Here is a 22,073-nt window from a genome sequence, read left to right as displayed (position 1 = left end):
ACCATTGCTCTGGGGAATGAGGAGACAGAAGGGTTTCAAGTCTGTGGAATATGTGATCAGATTTTTTGGGGGGGCAGATTGTGCTGGTGGCAGTGTGGAAAATGGATTGGAAGAATCTCAGAGTAATCCTTGTCAGATGAGATGCTAAATTAATGTAGTAACCTTGAGAATAGCTGTGAATGAGGTTAAGGAGGCTTTTTGTTTTTTCTTATACAAAGCCACAAGGAAAGAAGGATCTGGCTTTTTTTTCCAAGATAGTAAAACACTTTTCCCCCTTATTTTCAGTTTTTGGAACCAAAATATGGCTATTTTCACTGTAAAGATTGTAAGACGAGATGGGAGAGTGCTTATGTATGGTGCATTTCTGGAACTAATAAAGTAAGTAAAAGTGAGTGGGACATGGGAGGAGGATGGGGCGGCCACATATGTTAAGTGGAGGAAGAGTATATTTCCTAATGGAGGAGCATGACCCTGACAGTGTCCCATTCATCCTGGCATCCTCAGTGCCAGGCACATAATAGGGGCTAAGTAAATGTTTGAATTGAACTGAATTGGACTGTCCATTTGAACTCTTGAGGCTCCTGAACCATATTCTGGTGTTATACTTGGTTTGGCAGTTCTGTTGGACAAATTGTCGGGTCATTTAGATGAACTCTTGTTCTTGTGTTTGTTGGGACTTTCTGTAATTTTTTTAGTTTGCATATTTTGAGCAGGTTTGGGCCTTAGCTCTAGGAAATTTCTGCTGTGTGTCCACAAGGTGGGGCAATGAGAGAAATAATTTATTGTAAAGGTTAGCCTGTGAGAGACCTTTAGGCTAAGCAGTTTTTCCCCCACTTGAGTTAGTTGTCACCAATTCAAGGCTGGGCAAGCTTTCACATTCTCCATTTCCGGAGTTTCCTGAACGATCAGACTCTGGTCAGTATGGACTCTTCTCTCAGTGTAAGAACAGTTGGCTGGGGCGGAGCAGCTTCTGTCTCCTATCTGGGGACATGTGCACTTCACTTTGCAACACTCTAATCTGGTCTATTTCATTAACTCCTACAAGCATTCGTGTTTGAGTCCCCTGTGCTGTTGCATTTTAGATACTGCCTTTCTCGCGAAGGGACTGAAGAGGGAGAGGGTAAGAGGCAAGCTAAGACCTGAATGAAAACTCGACTTTTCACACTAGCCATTTTCTAGACCCTGGAGGCGAATAGATTTTTAAACTAAACTAAAATCACTTTCTTTCTCTTGCCAGAAGAAAAACAATGGGTTTAATTCAAATGCTCCAAGATAGTAGGATACAAAGAAGGCATAGAACTCACCCTCAAGAAATTTATTCTGATAGGAGTGAAGCAGATAAAATGCAATTTGGTGATATATACAGTGGCACCCGTGGCATGAAAGTGGTACAGAAATAACACGGGAGGGGGATGATTAACCCTGTTGGGGGGAAGGCATCATGATGTCCAAGCAGGATTTCAAAGGATAAATAGGAGAGTTCACCAAGTAAGGCAGGAAGAAATGTACAGAAGAAACTACGCAAAGCATAGAAACCGTGTGGACTAGTTGGTAACTACAAGTAATTTAAAGTTCGAGTGTGGGGGCCGGCCCCGTGGCCGAGTGGTTAAGTTCGTGCACTCTGCTTTGGCGGCCCAGCGTTTCGCTGGTTCGGATCCTGGGTGCGGACATGGCATCGCTTGTCAGGCTGTGCTGAGGTGGTGTCCCACATTCCACAACTAGGAGAACCCACAACTAAAATATACAGCTATGTAGTGGGCAGACTTGGGGAGAAAAAGTAGGAAAAAAAATTAAAAAAAGTTCAAGTGGGGAAATACTAAAAAAAATGAAAAAATAGGAGCTAATAGACTGGGACAAAAGGAGAAGGATTGGGCCCATACAATAAGTAAAATTATAAATAGCTGCTTCCCACTGAAGACTTTTACTGTGGTACTTTATGTAAATTATTGGATTTGTTATTGTTAGTGCAGTAGAGTCGCGACCATGTCTACAGTAGAGGGGAACCCAGCCCGGTTTTGGTTTTTGGGGGGGAGGGGATTTTTTTTTGCGCTCTCCTCCCACCTTCTGGCGCTGTATCAGACAGTGCTTCATTGCTGTTCACTGGGTTTTCGTAGCCAATTTTTTTGGAAGTGCTTGGCCAGGTCCTTCTTCCTACTCTGTCTTAGTTTGGATGCTCCACTGAAACCTGTCCATCATGGATGACCCTGCTGGTATTTGAAATACTGGTGGCATAGCTTTCAGCATCACAGCAACACGCAGCCGCCACAGTATGACAACCAATAGATGGGTGGTGTGGTTCCCTGACCAGGAAATAAACCCGGGCTGCCGTGGTGAAAGCACCAAATCTTAACCAGTAGACTACCAGGGCTAGCTACATTATTGGGTAGTTGTCAGAATTATATTATAGAAAAAGTAAATAGTATCTTGATTTTACAGGTAAGGAAAATGAGGTTCAAAGAGTAAGAAAAAGTGACTGAGAGCACTAGAGTAGCTTAAGACCTCACAGTAGATATTGGGCAAAAGCAAGGTACAAGGTAAGGGAATGGGTTACTTAAATTAAGTGGGGGACCATGGTACATATAAGCTTGTATAAAAAAAGACTATTTTCTCTTTAGGTTTATTTCAAACAACTCTGTTGCAAATGCCAAAAGAGTTTTAACCCTTATCGAGTAGAAGCAATCCAATGTCAGGTAAGCGTATAGTACACTTCCATTGTGTCTATAATGTTTCCATTCTTAAATATGAAGCTTCTGTGGCAAAATGTTAGGATTTGATAGAATTGGGTATTTGTATAGGAGTTTTAGGTTTTCTATACGTTTGAATTTTTATAATGTTTTAGGAAAAAAGCATAAATTCTAGTTCTTTATATGGCGGGAGATTTACTCTTGTAAGATGCCTTATTTGGTGTGTTTATGTATGGGGTATGTGTGTTTTTCTTCCAACACTCTGTGTATAGTTCAGATGTAGTAATTTAATAGGTGACCTTTGTTATGCTTTTACTGTGTGCCAAACTTTGGGCTAAGTGCTCTCAATGCCTTCTCTCTTGTAATCGAACCTTTGAGGTGGGTGTTATCCCCTTGTTACAGACCAGAAAGCTAAAGTCCCATAAGAAAATAACTTGCTCAAGGTTGGACAGGTAGTAGGTGTTAGAACTGTGATCAGATTCCACCGTGTTTCCAGTGTCTAGAAAGTCACAGAATTAGGTAAGATCTTATCTAAAACAGTTTTCAGGAGACCTCTTTTTAAGCTTTTCAGAAAAGTGTGACATAGCTGATTTTCATAATCAAGAGGTTGTTTAAAAAAATGTAAATTCTTCATTTAGTTAGAAACATTTGTTCTTTTTTATACTACTTAGAAATAAATGATATTTTTAAAACTAGTTTTAATAGTTTATGAATGATTTATCCTTAGATTTTCTAGTCGGACGTTCTCGTTTAGTCTGTTTATGTTTAATATAATTAATTGGATTCAGATATATTTTTCTACTATTTTCTTTTACTCAGTTTTCTTTTTTCTTGTGTTCAACTGAATACACATATATTTTTATTATTCCTCCCTCTGTTGTCTTGGTAGTTATTCATTCTTTAATGTTCTTCTGGTGGTTACCCTAGAGATTACAGCATGGTTCTTTGACTCATAAAAGTGTACATAAATTGTTCGTCTTACCTCTCCTTGACAATGCAATGACATCAGAACATTCTGACTCTTTATCACTTCATCCTAATGTATTTGCTGCTGTTGTGTATATATTAATTTTAAACTTCACACTATATTATTTTATATAGTCATTATTCCTTTAGCTGTAGCTACATATTTATTTTTTATGCTGCCCTTAGGTCCTTTATCTAGGACCACTTTCTTTTCACTTGAAGAACACATTTTCACCTTTCCTATAGTTCAGATGACACATTGTTTTGTCTAGATAGCTTTTTAAAGGATGTTTTTTGCTGGGTATAGAATTTTTAGGTTGGCAGTAGTTTTCTTTCTTCCGTTTAAGTATTTGAACTTCACTGTTTCTGTGAAGTTGGCTATTTAGTCCTATTGCATCTCCTTTGAAGTAACTCTTATGCTTTCTCCTCTTCTTAAATCTGCTTGCTTTTAAGATTTTTCTCTCTGCTTTGGGTTTTCAGCAGTTTTACAAGAAAATGCCTAATTGTGGTTTCTTTGTATTTATCCTGTCTGGGATTCATAAGAGTTTCTTGAATCTGTAGCTTGCAGATTTGTATCACTTTTGGAAAATTATCAAATTATCAGCCATTATCTTTTAAAATATTACTTCTGCCTCATTCTTTTTTCCTTCTAATTATTCATATTAGACCATATCCCTTATGCCTTTTATGCTCTTTTCTATATTTCCTATGCTTTTGTCTCTCCTTCCTTCAGTTTGGATATCATCTACTAAACTAGGTTTCGTTTCTCTAATTCTTCCCTCAGCTCTTTCCAATCTACTATTAAACTCATCCATTGAGTTATTGATTTCAGTTATTGTGTTTTTCAGTACTAGACTTTTTGTCTTTTTAAAAAAAATGACTTCTACTTTTCTGCTGGAAGTACTAGTCTTATTTCTTTGAACATATTAAGCATAATTATCTTAAAATCTGTATCAGAGAACTCCATTAACTTAATCCACTATGGTTCTGTTGCAATACTCTTCATTTTCCTTGGTTTTCAAGTATATTATTCTGTCTCCTCGTATACCTGATTATTTTTAATTGAGTGCTAGATATTGTATATGGAAAATTATTGTGGTAATTTGAGGCCTGGGATAGTATCTTCAGAAGATTTGTTTGCTTCTGGTGGGCAGATGGGGACACTGCCAGTTTCAGATCATTATTTTCCAATCAAAGTTAGGCTGTTTTGAAGCTGGGCTTCAGCATCTGTGAAGGCTGTCAATTTTTGGTCCATCCTTATTTTTAAGCTATAGCCTTGAAGGGTCTCCACACAAAACCTGAACTGTTTACCAGGGCTCTTCCATTTTGGCATATTTAAGATTATTCCTCAGCCTCATCACTTGTTAAACTCATTTTCAGCTTGGTAATGTCTTTCACCTCTTCCAGAATTGGCAGATACCTTTAGAGATACCTCCCAAGTGTCAGGCTCACTTCCGTTTCTGAATTTCCTTCTCTAATTCTTTGCTAATTCTCCAGTGCCTTCAGATAGTTCTTCTTTTTAAAGTATTATTTTTTTTAGCTCAAATTTTCTAGTTATCCTAAGCAGAAGGCTTAGTCAAAACCACCTAAGCCACCATTGCCAGAAACAGAAATATACCTTTATAGTAAATCTTGATTTTTTTTTTAATTGAGCCTTTTCTTCCTTTATAAGGGTATTGTGAGGATTAAATGAAATCTATATAAAGTATTAGAACAATGCACATAGTAAACACCATGTAAATACTAGCTATTAGAATTTTCTTGTAAGAATGCATACCCATCAATGGAAGAGTAAAAGATGTAAATGTAGTAAAACATTTGATAAGTCATATTTAAGACTCATTTGGAAAGTAAAAATCCCTATTTTCACAATATGAACAGTAAAGGTTGACTTATTCTGTTTGGCTATGGACAAATGCAGAAAACAGAGCAGTGACTGTCAATTTCAAAGATTAGCAAGGTTGCGATGGTTGACCAGGGCAGTATACCAGTCTCCATGGGATATGATTTTTATTTATCAGAAGACAGAATGGGCTAATGGTTAAGAACACTTTAAATTCTAGTAAGGATTAGGCATTTCCGGAAAGAAAAGAAAATTTAGCTTCCTCTAGAACACCCCTCCCTCCTAGTTGTGACAGCCAAAAATATTTCTGGACATTGTCAAATGTCTGCTGGTGGGTAAAATACCACTGGTTGAGAGTCACTGCCCTACTGCTTTTAAATGTTCCAGTCTAGATAATCAAATCACTTAATATTCGCTCACTGAACCTTACCCCCACCTGGCTACAAATGTAGAAACTACATAGGGAAGACACTCTACAAAACTTGAACTTTTAAAACTTTTCTCTTACATTATATCTTCTTGATTGGCTTAGCAGTATTCTCTTAAACATCATCTTTGATCACTCATTTAGAAAAATCCATGGCATTAATGGAACCAGGAGTGGGTTTTGTACCTCTTGGTCTTGGACTTTCATAGGATGCAAAGGAGAATGAGAATATCAGAGATGGGGTGGTGGGGAGAAGTATTCTGATTTGAGGATTACATTTGAAACACTAATTTGATCATTTAGTGTCCACACTGTTCCTTGTTTTCTAAAGACCTGTTCAAAGTCTCGTTGTTCCTGTCCTCAAAAGAAAAGACACATTGATCTAAGGAGACCTCATCGACAGGAACTGTGTGGCCGCTGCAAAGACAAGAGATTCTCCTGTGGCAATATTTACAGCTTTAAATACATTGTGTGACAGGCAGTAGGACTTGTACAGGACACCTGAACTTATCTTGTAACTTGCTGTACTGTTCCTTTTTGCAACTTAGCTCTGACCTGGTACTGGAAAATGTATTAGGCTTTTGTACTTTTTGTAGGTTGTATAACAATTGTACAATGTGAATAAAATAAATGCATGTAAAATAGACCATGAAGGTACATTAATTGTGGTCCCAGGGTAAAAACGTCAATATAGCATTGAGAAATGGTAGATACTATCACTAATATGAAGGGGAACAATAGTCAGTCATTTGACAAGCTTTTATAAGCTGGGTGTTCTAAGCACTGGGAATATAGAGACAATCAAAGGGTAAGGTCCTTTCCTTCAAGTATAGATAGTAATTATAGCAAATGCTTCAACAGCACTTAGTGTGTGCTGGGCATTGTTGGAACTCATCACAGCAGCCATACTAAGTAGGAACTATTATACTTCTTCCTCATAGATGAGGAGAGGGAGCCACAGAGAGGTCATAGGATAGAGCCAGGATTTGAACCCAGGTGGACTAGGACTTGCTCCCTGGCTTTAACTACTACATTTACATTTTTTCTCAGGTTCAAATGTCGTAAGCGATATGAAGGAAACAGAGTGCTATGACAGAGTGACCCTTTCAGATATGGTAGTTGGGAAGAGGCGACCTAAGGATTGAAATCTGCAGGCTGAGGGAGCTGAGGGAAGAGAAGATGATTTTGATCCAAGAGAACAGCAAGATCAAAGTCCCTGAGGGGGTGGGACATGTACTTGGCATGTCCCCGGAATAGGAGCCCTTGAGGCTAATGTGCAGCATAGGCTGGGGAATACTGGGCTCAGGTCACAAAAGATTCTTTGGTCATAGTCAAGTGTACGGAAGCCCATGAAAGAGTTTCAACAAGGCAGTGACATCAGATTCTTACTTTAAAAAACTCATTGCTGTGAGGGAAGACCAGGTAGAGTGGAAGGAGGGAGACCAGTTAGGAGCTTGAGGACCACACAAACAGAATGATGGCTTGGACAAGGGTAGTGGCCATGGAGATGGAGAGAAGTACATTGATTCATAATAATGTTTGAAAATGTACAGGATTGGAAGTGTATGATAGGGAAATAAATGATGGCCCTCAGATTTCTGCTTCGAGCTATGGGGTGGATGGAATTGAGAGATACAACAGAAGCACGTTCTGGAGTCAGCTCACCTAACTTCAAATCCTAGGTATAGTACTTAGATATATGATTGTGGGCAAGTTACTTACTCTGTCTCAATTATTCTTCTGTAAAATGCAGATAATAATAATATCTGTCTCTTGGAGGTGGTGTGAGGACTAAAAGAGCTGATACATGTTAAGCACTTAGGATCATACGTGTAACATTGTGAGGGTTCAATAAACAGCTGTTCTTATTTTGGTGCGGCTGTGAGGTGAGATGGGGAGGGCCTCTGTTTTCCACATATAAATTTGGAATATTAGACATCCCAATGGACATGTCATGTAGGCTATTGAGTATATGAATGGAACTTAGGAGGGAGGTTGGAGCTAGAGAGAGAAAAAATATTTGGAGATAAAAAATATATAGGATTTAAAGCTGTGGACCTGGATGGGATCACCTAGGAGGGGAGCACAGTGCGGTGCCTTGGGGCATACCCACATTTAGAGTAATGATTCTAAAACTTTAATGTCCCAGAAGTTATCTGGTGCTCTTGTTAATTGGAGATTCTGATCCAGTACATCTGGGGCCTGAAACTTTGCAAATCTAATAAGCTCCTAGGTGCTATCAATGCCACTGGTCCCCTAGACCACACTTTGGGTGGCAAGAAGTTAGAGGTTAGATAAAAAAGGTCAAGAGGGATAGGATGAGGATGGTGTCATGAAAGTGAAAATAAAACACTGTTTTGAGAAGGGAGTGATCAACTGAGTCAAATCCTGTGGTGAGTGAGAAAGATGAAGATAGACATGTCCCTGGGATTTGGTAACATGAAGGTGACTGGTGATCTTGAGAAGTTTCAGTGGAATGGTGGGGATGGAAGCCAGAGTTAATAAAGTCAAGACAGCGAATAGAGATAATACTTTCTAGAAGTCTTGCTGTTAAAAAGCAGAGAAATTGGTGATAGCTGGAAGGGCATTTGGGGAAAAGGGAGGTACTGAGTAAGTCTGTATATGAATGGGAATAATTCACTAGAGAGAAGTTGATGGTACAGCAGGGAGAGGACAAGCCCACAGGAGCAAAGCCCTTGAAAAGTGAGAGGAGAGGGGGTACAGAACACAAGTGGTGTGATTAGGCCTGAATGGGAGCAGTGATAGTCCCTTTATTGTTAAAGGATGGAACACCTAAAATGTGGGGCTAAAGAGGTTTATAGATTAAGGGGTGAGGATAAGACCGTCGGATTTGTTTTGTTCAGTGAAGCAGTCATCAGCTGAGCTGGGTAGGAAGGGAAAGGGTTGGAAAGCTGAGGAGGGAGAGCAAGGTATGAAATAATTGTCTCAGGTATTGGGAATTCGAAATTATCAGGGATGCTTGATTGTATCATAGGATTGCTGAGAGCATTGAGACCTCATTCTGAGATTTGGTGCTGTTTGAGATATGCTTGGCTGCAGCTGTGTTCTAGTAATGTCACACTTAAGCAGTTCTGGTGCAGGCATGGAAAGGGTCAATCTTAGGTTTAACTAATTGAGTAAGACAGGGGTAAGATATTTGTGAATGTCAGCAAGGGAGTGATTAGAATCCAAGGAATTTAAAGTTGTTCAGAAGAGGAGTGAAGTTAGGTGACGGGTAGTGGAAAAAGTAGCAAGGTCTACAGATTGTTATTCATGATGGGGGAAGAATTGTTAGAAGGGGTCGGGTGCTGGAATAAGAGGAACCAGAAGGATCCCTGAGTGGGATGCTTGAAGATGAGATTTTGGAGCTGGTCCACTTATTGCTATGGATATGGTTATGTATAGCCATGAAATTGGATGGCCCAGGTGGAGTGGAGGGGAGTGAAGACCCTCTGGAGGTAAGAATGATAGAACTGAGAGGAAAAAGATTTTGTGTGGGTTATCCATAAGGATGTTGTAGTCTTGGAAAATGGTATCTGAAGTTGGGGTGAAGAAGAAGACAGTGAGCAATGAGCTACAGTCTTTTCAATGAATAGAGGGTGTGAGCAGGACAGCTTTAGATCAGCAGTTCTCAACCACAGCTGCAACTTAGAAACATAGGAGGAACTTTCTAAATTACCATGGCAGGACCCTACTCTCAGGGTTTGATTTAAGGGATCTGGGTGGGGCCTGAGCCTCAGAATATTTTAAAATCTTCCCAGATGGGATGCTTCTATTGTGCAGCCAAGGTTTACAGCCACTTCTGTGGTGACGGAGATGGGCTTGAGGAAGGAGGATGGCTCGTACAGCTGCGTGGCATGAACTTCTGAATCTCTGGGTTTCTCGAAATAAAAATGAGAGAAGGGTTGGAAATAGTGGAGGGGAGGGGAGCAAGGAGTTGTTTTCTCAACCTCATGGCTCAGGAACTCCTGGAAGTTGGTGGCAAGTGGCTAAAGTTCTCGGAACCTGAAGTTAGTATACAGTGTTAGAGCAAGAGTTTGCTGCTAAAAGCAGGGTCTGGGCTAGAGGAGATGGTGACAGAGAAGGAAGCATCTGCCAGGAAACTGGTCTGTAAGTGGACTGCAGTGAATTCTAGCTACTTACTTCCTGTGACCTCAAATACAAAACAAATAACAAGTCAATGACAGATTTGGGGTTGAATTGCTACACAAACAGCCTACATGGAAAAATGATTGGGAGTGTGCTTAGTCTAAGAAAGCACTTTGCTGTAGAATGAGTTTCTCCTAATTCAGTGCCTTTCAAAGTAGGATGGTTATTCAAATACTGATTTGGCGGACCCTGCTCTGCATTTACCTGAGGGAAGTGTTTCAATCTTGGCAGCCGATTAGAATCACCTGAGGGAACTTCAAACAGCCCTGAAGTTGGAGCACACTGCCAACCAATGAAATCAATCTCTGGAGGGTGGAACCTGGGTACTGGTGATTTAAGTTCCTTACATGATTTAATGTGCAACTAAGGTTTCAAACTCATTGCACTACACCCTGATTCTTACAGGAGAGACAGGTGAGTATCCCAATTTTAACTCGGGCTTTAAATACTATCTGTCTCTCTAGTCCAGACTTCTCAACAACAGACTCACATATCCACCCATTTGCTCACCATCTTGTCTTGGATGTCTAATTAGGCATCTCAAAGTAACCTCTGAAAATTAAATCTTGATTTCCACCTCCCAAATGTGCACTTCCTCATCTCTATAAATGACTACTCCATTCTTGCAGTTGTTTGGGCCAAACTTTGGAGTCTCTCACATTCCACATGTCATCATCAAGTTCTGTCAGCTCTACTTCTGAAATATTTATTTCTAGATCAGGCCCACTTCTGATCACCTCTGTTGCTACTGCCCTGGCCCAAGCCGTCGTCATCCGTTGGCTGCACTGTTGGAATAGCTTCTGACTGGTCTTCCTGCTTCTGCCCTTCTATAATCCATTCTGCATGTAGCAGCCAGAGTGATCCTTTTTAAAAAATTTACTTTTATTGTGGTAAAATATATATAACATGAAATTTACCATTTTCAAGTGCACAATTCAATGCATTAAGTACATTCACAATGTTATGCAACCATCATCACTGTCTATATCCAGAACTTTTTCAGCATGCCAAACAGAATGATCCTTTTAAAACAGGTCAAAGCATATAGCTGCTCTGCCCCCATCCAGTGGCTTTCCACTTCACTCAGTAAAGGACCAAGTCCTTCCTGGCCTCCATAATGCTTTCTCCCGTCCTTTCTGACCACTCTCCTCTTCACTCCTTTCACTCCGGTCACTGGCTTCCTTGCTATTCCTTTAACAAGGGGATCATGCTCCTGCTTCAGGATCTTTGCATTTGTTTTTGTCATTGCTGGAATGCTCTTTCCCCCACATATCCATGTTGTAGCCTCACTTCATTCAGACCTCTGCTCAGATGTCATCTTATTACAAAGGCTTCTCTGACCCCTTTTCTGAAATAGCACCACACCCCAGTTACTCTCTCTCTTGGTTTTGTCGTTCTGCATAGCAGTCAACACCACCTGGCATAGACAAGTACATCTTCCCACATTAAACATAAGCTTCTTGAGAACAGGGATGTCATCTGTTTTGATAACTGCAGTACCTCCGAAACAGTGCCTAGGCCAGAGTTGGAAAGCAATAACTATTTGTTGAGTGAAGGAAAGAACTCAGTTCATGATGGGTATTCAAATATTAATTCTAAGTGTATCAAAAACTTATAAAAAAAAAACCCAGCTTCATTGAGTTATAATTAACATACAAAAAATTCACCTGTGGACACCGACATTTATGTTCTTCAGGCAGATATTTGGAAGCAGGTGTAAGCAGCCCGGACGTACCCTTATTTCTATAATTCTACATTTCACTGAAAAGATCAGTGTTTGTTGGGATTTGGAACCAGAAGAGCCTTCAGACCTGACTCTGTGCATGTTTGTGCACGTGCGTGATGTTGACGGTTACAAGTATCTTTATTTGCCAGCTGCACTAACACGTTTTCTTAACATTCTCACCTACTGGTAGAAATAAGACATTCACATGCCTGTGAAATGTGTGGGGCTTTTTCTAAAACTCTCTATTTGGAGACTATGATTTTCATCAAGTTATGTCTAAGTTGTAGTGCACCTCTCTGAATTGCTTTATTATGCCAGTGAGTAAAAAGCATATCACGTTTTGGTGCTAGAAAGCACTGAGAAACGAGGAGGCATTTCTCTTATCATGGAAGCATTGTTAGGTATCTACCCTCTCCTTTGGGAGGATATTTCAACTCCTCTCCTCTCCATTCCTCTGTGTCCCTGGGGAAGTGAAAATTAATGCTTCAGTAACAGAGGCACAACGTGATACCCAAGGAGATTTGACTGTGGATCTGAAGCTATTGCTGGGCTCAGCTGGAGTAGGGCTGCAGCTTTAAAGGGCCTTTCTCCTACACAGTTTCTCCCACCTCCACTCAAGGGAGAGGAGGTGAAGAAATAGAGGGAAAGTAGAAGAAATCTTTCACATTAACAAATCTTTTTATTTAATAAAATTAAGAAAAAAGAGAAAACACCCCACTACTTCCTCTATTTCAGCAATATCCAGGAAGTTATTAAAATCAGTTAATAGTTGTATCCATGGTAACATAAAAGAAACCAAAACTGGGTTAGACTCCCTGTTGCAGGCTACTTCTAGAAAATTACTACTTATGACTTAGTTGTTGTATGTTAGGAAAGCAAGTTATATTTGTTAGTCAAGTCAATAGGAGCAGGAAGACAACAGAAATTAGATTACATGTTTCTGTGTCCCTGTTTTTTGAGTGGGGTGGAGACTAGATGGGAGTTCATGACAGAATTAAAACTCCTACTACTTCTTCCTGCTCAGTATGGTCTATTTTGAAATTTTAAGGATGACAACTGACTGATAGGCTGTGGTTAGTCAGAGCTCTCGTTCTTCTCTGATTTCTCTGATTGATTGATTACAGAGAGCTGATTGAAGGTCACAGTCTTTGTTTGGTGTCCACTTCCAATGAGGTTATAGATACCTGCTGCTTCACAGGGTCAGTGCGCTGCACGACCCCAATGGGTGCTGTTCATGGAACATATGAATGGTGCCCCTTGGGGTTGTCACTGTGGCAACCCACATGCAAAACTGTAAATGTGTGTCAAAGGCAAAAATCTTCATTATCCAGAAAGAAAATCCATGGTCAATATGTATTTTGTCTTTTTTTTTTAGTCTAAAGGAACAGTTCTGAACAGAATATCCACCAAGATTACATCACAAAAACTTTAAATGTATTTACAGAGTGAATAAGTTACATAGCTAAACTTTGAATATGTTTCTGATGTGCAACAGGTTTACATGCACACATCTAACACTTGACAGCATTAAGTTTAAGGAAAAAACTTAAGAATGGCCTTGTACATATATATTACAAATAAAATATGACATTTCTTAAGAAACAAAGTGACAACTCATTTTACCTTTATGATCCTACTTCTGGCTATCCAAATGGATATTAAAATACGCATGCGTGACAGGTGAGAAAGACTTGGAATTTATAATGCGAATGTCTTTACCTTTTTTCTACAAAATGGCAAAATTGGTTAAAATTAACACTCATCCTTCTGTAGTATAAATATGCTCATAAAAGCAACCTTCTAGTAAAAAGCAGCCAAGAGCCTTAAAAAAAGGTCTATCTGGACCATTTTTGGTGCTAGGGCCCTAATCACAGACCCCTGCAGAGAGATCCGGGGCTTTCAGAAACAGTAGCCTAGCAACATAAGAAAGGTACTTCATAGCAGCTCCTTTTAGATACAGTTAATTGTATTCAAATTACAGTGTACATTAAATTGTCCATTTACAATTCCCTTTTCACATATACAGGCTGTCAGCTTTTGACCATCTTACAGTTTTCAGTGGCCAGCTTCATTCTGCCTGCCCCTTCCTCAGCCCACCAAAAAAAGAAAAAAGAAAAGAACAAAAAAGGAAAAATAAAGGGAAAGAATGTACAAGTTTTAGAATATAAAATATTTTTTTAGTGAAGAAAACATTGCACTTTTGCCAATCTAAAATTGTTTCTAGAAAGAAAGGTATTGTTCAGTGTAGTCAGCTTTGGTATGCAATGAAGTCACTTCTTCAGTAGTGAGTTGCAGGTGCTCAGTAAAATGGTAACACGTTAGTGCCACACAGCATGACGGATGGAGTCTGTCCCAGAATGTTCTATGCTACCTTGGTTCTTATAGTATTGCTACACATTGGGAAGTTCTGCCATCCTCTTGAGAAGAAGTCCTACAGGTAACGAGAGAGAGAACAGTCTGACCAAGCCTTCCGAAGGCTGAGAAGACACTGAATGATGTCACCCCAGCATGGCAGCACCCCCAGTTGGGAACCCATGGGGGATGGGAGGCTCCTGTCAGAGACTAGTGCCAGAGACACTGGAGTCTGGAAGAAAAGCAGTGAGGACTCGGTAACTCTGGGCCCTGCGAATCATGTCCCGAATCTCCATGTTCAGCTCCATCAACTTGGTGCAGATTTCGGTCAGGCTCTGGTTTGACCCCACCAATGCATAAGTACCCGTTTGTCCCAGAGTTTGATGACGGAAATAAATATTCAGTAGTGTCTGGACCTCATCATCAGAACTGCTTCCAAAGATGTCATTAGGCCACAGACTTCTGCAGTCAAAAAAGAACAGCATAGATTAGAGGCACTATTGGTCACAATGTTGAGAGATTATGAGTCTTAGTCTTATACTAACAATTACTTTTTTTTTAAACCCAGCTTTATTGAGATATAACTCACATAGAGTTTATCCACCTAAAGTACACAATTCCGTGGCTTTTAGTATATTCAGAATTGTCCAAACATCACCATAATAACTTTTAGAATACTGAATATTATTGGTTTTGTAAAAATAAAGTATAAAAATATCACAGTGGAATCTGATAATCTTAACACATTTATCTTATTTGCTATAGCATTCTGGTTCCAATGATTGTGAATATACTATCAAAATGTAGTGAGGAAAAAACCCAAAAAGGATACATTCAAATAATAGTTTTCAAATTGTGTTGGGGTATACTCTGAAGTGTTTCAACATTTTTAGGGATGACACATGACCAGAACCAACATCAATACTTTAGACGTATAAATTCTGAAATCTGATGCTTCTGGCCCGGTAACAGTAAAAATCTGAGGAGGCCGTGCATAAAATATCTAGATGTTGCCACTGTAGTGATTTAGTCCCCAGCCACAACAAAGTAACAATTAGGCGTGCATTTCCTTCACCCATCTCTGAAAGAAATAGAGTTACCTGCATTCCCTGATTTGCCGTAAAGCCTTGCCAAGTTCATTGTTCTTCAAGCACTCCAGCATGGACTGGATGGCTGCTTCGGTGGACGTGAAGGTTGGTTCCGACCACGCACCCTCTATATAGAGAGGGTCAGCTGCAATGGCTGCGGTGGCCTCCTTCAGGTTTTTCTTTAAGTCACTCAGTTCCCTGGACATATTTAGCAGCTGTTTAAAAAAAATTTTTTTTTTTACTGTATTTAGTTGCAGACTGGATTTTACATCCAAAAGGAAAAAAACTTGATTATATGGGTCTGGTTAAGCACAAACTTACTATCTTGGTAAAACAGGACAAATGGAAACAGTACTACATGGTATGTGTAGGGGGCTGTGGGGTAGTATGCATTGAATAACTATCAACAGCTGGGATGCTCTCCTTATCTAAAAACTTAAGACCTCCTTTACAGTGTTTTCTATTTAGGTAGAAGGGCGGATGCAGACGTAAAACGCACAAGAGAACAGACTTGGAAGTTGGGTAGATCTGGGTTCAAATGCCAATTCTGCAGTGTACTGTGTTGCCATTGTCAAGCAAATAGACTTTAATGTATCTGTTTTCTTATTTGTGGGACTGAAGATATTACTCACTTCGCAGGGTTATTTTGAAGATAAAATGAGACAATGTGTATAAAATGCTTAGTACAGTTTGGCATGTAAGTACTCAACAAATACAATCATGAACACGGACCCTGTTTGAAAAATAAGCTTTCTTACTATTTCAATGCCATAGGAAAAGATTAAAGACATACTTTTAAGGACGAGGAGGAAAAATCTCAAAGTAATGTTAGTATTCATATTACAGAGGTAAAAGATATTTTCCTTCAAAATTATTGGAACCAAACGATCCAGGTGGTTAAAAAATAAATCAGAAGATAGAACCTATGTCACCTCTTAGTGCACCCAAAATGTACTATGAGAGACAACTGTTTTGCAACTTGATTTCAAGAGCAGTTTTAAAAAACTGACTTGAATTTAAAGGGTTTTTGTGATGCAAGTCAACAATGCCCGTTTCCTTTGGAAAGTTGGTTTACCCAACGTCTTCACCTTTCTTCGTCATTCCCGGCTTGCTCAAGCTGTGCTACAGAACCGAAGCCCTCCAGGACTAGTTGTCTTCACACGGATGCCGGTTGAATACAACCACCTACTCCAGAACTAGATTTAAAACGTACTGAGGTAATCCTTTTAAATAAGATATTAGAGTATCTTTTGTATATAATTTTTAAGTTTGAAAGTGAATTTCTCTTTAATTATTTTAAATCTAGGTAAGTTTTAAATCTTGTGTGTATAGTATTTACAACATTAAGGAGAAATTCACTGTTTTAAATTATATATATAATATACACATACACGTACGTATATAATACATACACGGTATGTAACATAGCTTACTCTAAAGTGAAACTTGAATTGCTTTTTTAATATGGAAAATGATGTATGAGTTGCATTTGCATGTCTTCCATTTTTTGAGCAAAGATGGACCCCTGTTAATACTTGTCAGAAGAGTAAAGTTTATCTTGACAGCATTGCAAATAACAGGATCAACTGTCTTCCTTACATCTGCTGCCAATCCTCCTCTTTTCACTGAGGAAGACTGACCCTAGCTAACATCCGTGCCCGTTTTCCTCTACTTTATATGTGGGACGCCTGCCACAGCATGGCTCGCCAAGTGGTGCCATGTTCATACCCGGGATTGGAACCGGCAAATCCCGGGCTGCTGAAGTGGAACATGCGAGCTTCACCACTGCGCCACCAGGCCGACCCCCAACTGTCTTCTTTTTTATCTGATAATTTGTAATTCTATAGAGGAAAACTGGTTTGTGAAGAGCTCTTCATAAACGAAGATGTCTGACTCATGCCTTCCTTGAAATTGGCATTTGAAAGTATACTTAAAAATTATACAGTTGTTTTCCTTTTTTCCAAACTGAGGGATAAATATGGTAACGTGGTTGTCATTCGCTGTCTCCTCCTCCTCTGCCCCTCATCAGACGTCAGGTTTCAGGGCTCCATCCTCACCCTACTGCTTGCAGTGGGATCGTTTATGGACTCCTGGCTGTTCAATGACCACCACATCTGCGCCTTCAGTCCAGACCCTCTCCCCTGACCTCAGATCCTCACATTTAACCTCCTGCAAGATGTCGTTACAGCTGGGCATGGTCTAGTAGGCAAGACTCAGTCATTGACTAGTAGGCAGAAGGCTTGACCGTTTGGATGTGCAATTGCCTCAGTCCTCCTCTTACAGCCCTGTCTCAGCTGTGGCATCGCTGGTCACCTACTTCATCTAAGATGGAACCTGAGCATTGTCCTCGAGACTCCCTCTCCTTCACTTGCCCACCCAATGGGTTTCACTGACCTTTTGTCCTAAGTATCTCTCACATTTACTCCCTCTTCTCCGTACCTGGCACTTCTGTCCTAGGTCAAACGCGCATCTCTCATCTGAGCTGTTTCAGCAGCCTCATAACTGGTTTCTCTGTCTCCAGTCTAGTTGTAATCAAATCCACCCTCCACATCCCTGCCATAAAAATCTAACTCACATAATCCCAGGAGCAGCATCTTCCAAGATGTCCCCCTTACTACCTCTTCTGCCTGATTGCGTTGCTCCCTTTTGGTTTGCATTTTATATCCTAGCAATACTAAATTGCTGGTACTTGTAGTTTCCTTCTCTTTCTTACCACCATGTTTATGCCCATGCTGTTTCTTCTTATTGGAACTCTGCTCCTTAGCCCTGACTTCATGTCTCTAATTCCAGCTCATCCTTCAAGAATCAGCTCAGGTGTGATTTCCTCTAGAAAACTTTCCTATTTCAACCGCCTGGCCTCCAGATGAACGAGGCATTCATCCTTCATGTTTCCGTAATATCCAGGGCACAGCAACATTATTTCATTTACTACATTTCAGTAAAATTTTTTCACTGATAGAAAAATTTTGGCTCACTCAGAAGTAGTATGTTTAAGGTATTTTATCTTTTACATTTAAAAATATTAATGCATCTGATGGTAAAGCAGGGTAGGGACGCAGAAGAAAATCAAATCATATAGAGATTTCTTACCTCAGTGTAAGGGCAAGTTTGAAAAGATAAAGAAGGAAAACTATAACACAAGGAACGTTTTCAAATAAGGATGCCCAGACATAGAGCCAGGATCAGGGTGGAGCGAGTGAGGCCCCTGGGCATAGCATTTAGGGAGGCACTCACTCTCAGGGTCATCCTTAAATCGTGTGCCTAAGCACATCACTTGCGTCATTCTAGTCTTGGCATTGCCAGTGAGCACAGAAATAAATACAAGATGCTATTATTTAAGACTTGTGCTTGAGCAAAATAATGATGTGGGAACAGAATCACTTGAACAGTTATAAACTGGTGGGGGCGGGGAGGAAAGGAGTGACTTTTGTGGCAGGACTTGGGGATGGGGAGGTGTGTGGGCTCACCTCTGGCATGGAGCTGACTTCGTGCACCTGGCCGATGAGCTTACAGTAGGACTGAAAAAGCAGCAGCAGCTGGAAGTGGAGCTTATATAATCTCTGACACAGTTCCAATTGCTAAAGAGAGAATTTGCACGGGAAGAAATAGTTATTAAGGATTATTCTTGTATAACAAGTGAAATCTTGATGGAGACAAGCACATTTTTTAAAATCAAGGAAACACAACTAGCTGTTATCATTCCAAATAAAGCAGAGCAACAAAATCCAGTCACTAAAGATAAGTGAGAAATTCACAGTATAATATAGAATAAAATCGCTCCTGGAAGAATGACTAATTAGAGAGGAGTAGTAGCTATGAATGGACTTAGTAAACTGCCAAATTTCCATTTTCCAGTTAAATATCTACAAATTAGAACTGTGGTTGTCTTAATTTTTATATGCTATAAATTGTTTTTAAAAACAATTTCTTTATATTAAAAGTATATTTGAAAGGCAAGACAGGAAGTCATTCTGGATGTTAAATTTATAAATTAGGCAGACACCTGGGAGATTACTCCACGTGACAATTCTGGCTGCCCTGAGGTGCAGACACTCATCCTAAAGTCTGTGTAAACAGAGCAGCCACATGATCCTCCAAGGTGCTGTATCACTTTTGCCGACGACGCTTCTACTCAGTGTTCAGTAAATATTTGCTGAATTAGAGGAAAAGGGGCCAAAAGTGCGTACGAAAAAAAGAAATTATGAAAACATTCAAAACTTTCTGTGGGAAGAACATTAAAAAGTAGTCATACAAAATGGCCCTTGAGCCCTCTAGATACCTCTGGAATTTAAAATATTTTCATTATATGGCTTATGTATACTATGAGGGAAAAATAAACCATGACAAATTCCATCACCAATGGTCACACTACTCTCTGAGCTGTGTCTGCTTATAATGGCCTCTAAACTTTGCCCGTGGTATTCCAAGAATGGGTTAGCTCTTAGGTAGTGGAAGGGAGTCTGTGAAAGGAAAGGAACAGTCTTCACTAGATAGAATTTCATGGCTCAGCAGTCACCAGTGGGTTAAATATGTGGCTTAAACTAAACACTTCACTGTTCAGTTTTCAAATGTGATTAAGTAAGGATAAACGGGGCCTTTCTTTTACTAATGGACTACAAAGATCTCAACTCAGAATTGAGAGCTTCTGAGGTGACTTAAAATTGTTCCCCCAAATCAGATTAAAGAGAGAAATGAGCAGAATTTAAACTTAGGTTTCAGGAAGAATATTCTATTAATAGTATTATTAACAGATTTTTGATCCTAATTTTTAAAAAAGTTATGAAAGGTGATGCTAAGACTATGCTGAATGAAGTCTTCCTTCTCCTCTCATCCTTTCCCTGGCCCTTAGGGAAAGGCCCAGTTAGATTTATTTGCTCTCTCAATGCTGGTAACCAGCCTAAGTTTAAAGAAATAGCTACACTCACTAGTTAACCCAAATCAGATCTTCGGCTGTTTTACTAAAACATTTTATTTTATGATCATTTAAACTTTTCCTTATGGAAACTTTTAAAAATCTGGTATAAAAGATAACTACCAGAGACTCAAGGATAAAGTATTGTTTAAAAACATAATGTTACCTTCACAATTTAGGTTGAAACCTAGCTATGAAAACTCTGACTTTCCTCACTGTCAGATAATGGTAGTTATTACTCAAAATATTCTACCGAAAGTATGAGAGTTCATAGCAACATAGGTTTCTACTGTGGGACAAAAGCAGCCCAGATGCTACTAATAAACTGCATGTCTCAGTCTACCAAAAAAAAAAAAAAAAAAAAAAAAAACAATGAAACAAAAAGGGAAAACATGCTAAGAGATATAATAGTAACAGTAAAAATAAGATTTGTTATGGGTCCATGCCTAAATGGACAAAGAATATGAAAGAAAGTTAACTTACTGCAAGAGATTCCATTTGCTACACAGCAAGCATGGCACAGGAAACAAAGGAAAGGAAAGAAAGTACAGGGTCAGTGTAATGCATGCAACAGAAAGCACGGCCCTCTTCCAAGAGCAGAACCATCAGCAGTATTAGCATTGCTTGCCCAAACTTGATAAATGGTTGCAAGTGTTGTACCCATTCAACATGCACAGCAGTCCAGTTAAAAACAAGCTCTGATGGGAAACATTGAAAAATACAATTTATAATCTTTTAGATTCTCTGATTAGTTGCTTTAGGTTTTTGTCAGTCTTGGAGACCAGAAGTCAAAACTTTTATTGCTTGAAGATTTTAGTGTTTAAATGTGAATAATATGCGAACATAGTAAAACTGTGAGGAGACCAACTGAGTAATTACATTATTGCTAAATGTTAGTTATGGCAGAGTCTTTAATATGTTAGGCTTCATTTCTACTAAACTATTACTATCCAGTTAACAGAACAGAATTAACAATCATAAGTGGCGTTTATTTTAGAGTTAGATTGCCTTCCACATTGAGAATATTTTATAGAGCTGCTAGATATTGTCATTTCAAAGGGCTAAATAGTTTCTGTATACTTCCAAACAATTGTGAGATATGACAAGTAATTTTTTTTTCTCAGCCAATTTTTAGAAGTAATCTAAAAGTGATGGTTAGTCTTGAATAATATAAATTTGTAACTGGGCCATGTTCAACCATGGCTACCATTTTTTGGTGTCACCATTTCATAACCATACAATTGGTGTAAGGAAAGTGTGGCTATGTGGAGAGAGAGAACCACAACCTGACAGAATATTGAAACAGAAATCAATTTGGCCATTCCTAATTATGGGTCAGTGTATCTGGTTATTGATTTTCAAAATATTTAAGGACGTATCTAACTCATTTTCTAGTCCTTGACAACAAACAACCCTTCTATTAAAGCCCTTTCCAAAAAATCTCTGGGTTATCATCAGTTTAATGTAGTGTACTTAAGGTACATAAGGTACAGTGCATAAAAAAATAAAACTATCACATTATTTCTTAATGTCTTCAAATATAAAGCATCACCACTACCAGCCCCCACCCCTAACCCTGCCCCTGTCCTCCAAGGGTCTCTTCTTGCCTCACTTTTTACTAATATCGTGTGGGTTTGGCACATTGATGATTACTGTATTATGTTTATTGAGTGGTTTTTTTCGACCTGGCCATGAATATCTTTCAAAGCTTTGAAAGATAAATACCTTTAAGCCTGTGATATAGATTACACAACCCAAGATATGCAATATTTTCAAGAAAACTTTATGCCTAGAAGTTTTTATAACCAAACCTTATGTACTGAAATGCAGTGTCACACCAGAAAGGAGCACAGGGCCAGTCTTAAGTCTCTGTATACAGAATTTCCACCATGAAGACTTTTTAGAAAATGTGAAATGTGATTGAAA

At 39.2% G+C, this 22,073-nt stretch overlaps 2 protein-coding genes across 13 annotated transcripts in view; one reads left to right on the top strand and one right to left on the bottom strand.

The window, feature by feature from the left end:
- Nucleotides 1-22,073, top strand: part of ZAR1L (zygote arrest 1 like) — a 77,516-nt gene that overhangs the window by 2,179 nt on the left and 53,264 nt on the right. For 2 of the 5 annotated variants that reach the window (XM_070520482.1, XM_044777311.2), the window contains exons 2-3: nt 286-378; nt 2,616-2,690. In XM_070520482.1, coding sequence (XP_070376583.1) covers nt 286-378; nt 2,616-2,690 — 168 coding nt within the window. Of the gene's footprint in view, nt 1-285; nt 379-2,615; nt 2,691-6,251; nt 6,559-22,073 lie in introns of those variants that run through there. The other 3 variants (XM_014848084.3, XM_044777317.2, XM_044777313.2) reach the window with 3 other exon arrangements.
- The window catches only part of FRY (FRY microtubule binding protein), a 407,136-nt gene continuing 397,788 nt past the window's right edge, over nt 12,726-22,073 (bottom strand). For 6 of the 8 annotated variants that reach the window (XM_070520479.1, XM_070520478.1, XM_070520476.1 and 3 more), the window contains 4 exons: nt 20,631-20,648; nt 18,703-18,813; nt 15,248-15,450; nt 12,726-14,609 (listed from right to left, as the gene is read on the bottom strand). In XM_070520479.1, the coding sequence (XP_070376580.1) occupies nt 14,351-14,609; nt 15,248-15,450; nt 18,703-18,813; nt 20,631-20,648 (591 nt within the window). In that variant the 3' untranslated portion in view covers nt 12,726-14,350. The remainder of the gene's footprint in view (nt 14,610-15,247; nt 15,451-18,702; nt 18,814-20,630; nt 20,649-22,073) is intronic. The other 2 variants (XM_070520475.1, XM_014848078.3) reach the window with 1 other exon arrangement.

The sequence above is a fragment of the Equus asinus genome, chromosome 11, assembly GCF_041296235.1.
Source record: "Equus asinus isolate D_3611 breed Donkey chromosome 11, EquAss-T2T_v2, whole genome shotgun sequence".
Lineage (NCBI taxonomy): Eukaryota > Metazoa > Chordata > Mammalia > Perissodactyla > Equidae > Equus > Equus asinus.
Note: the sequence above shows the minus strand (reverse complement) of the source record. Positions and strands in the feature narration are given on the sequence as shown.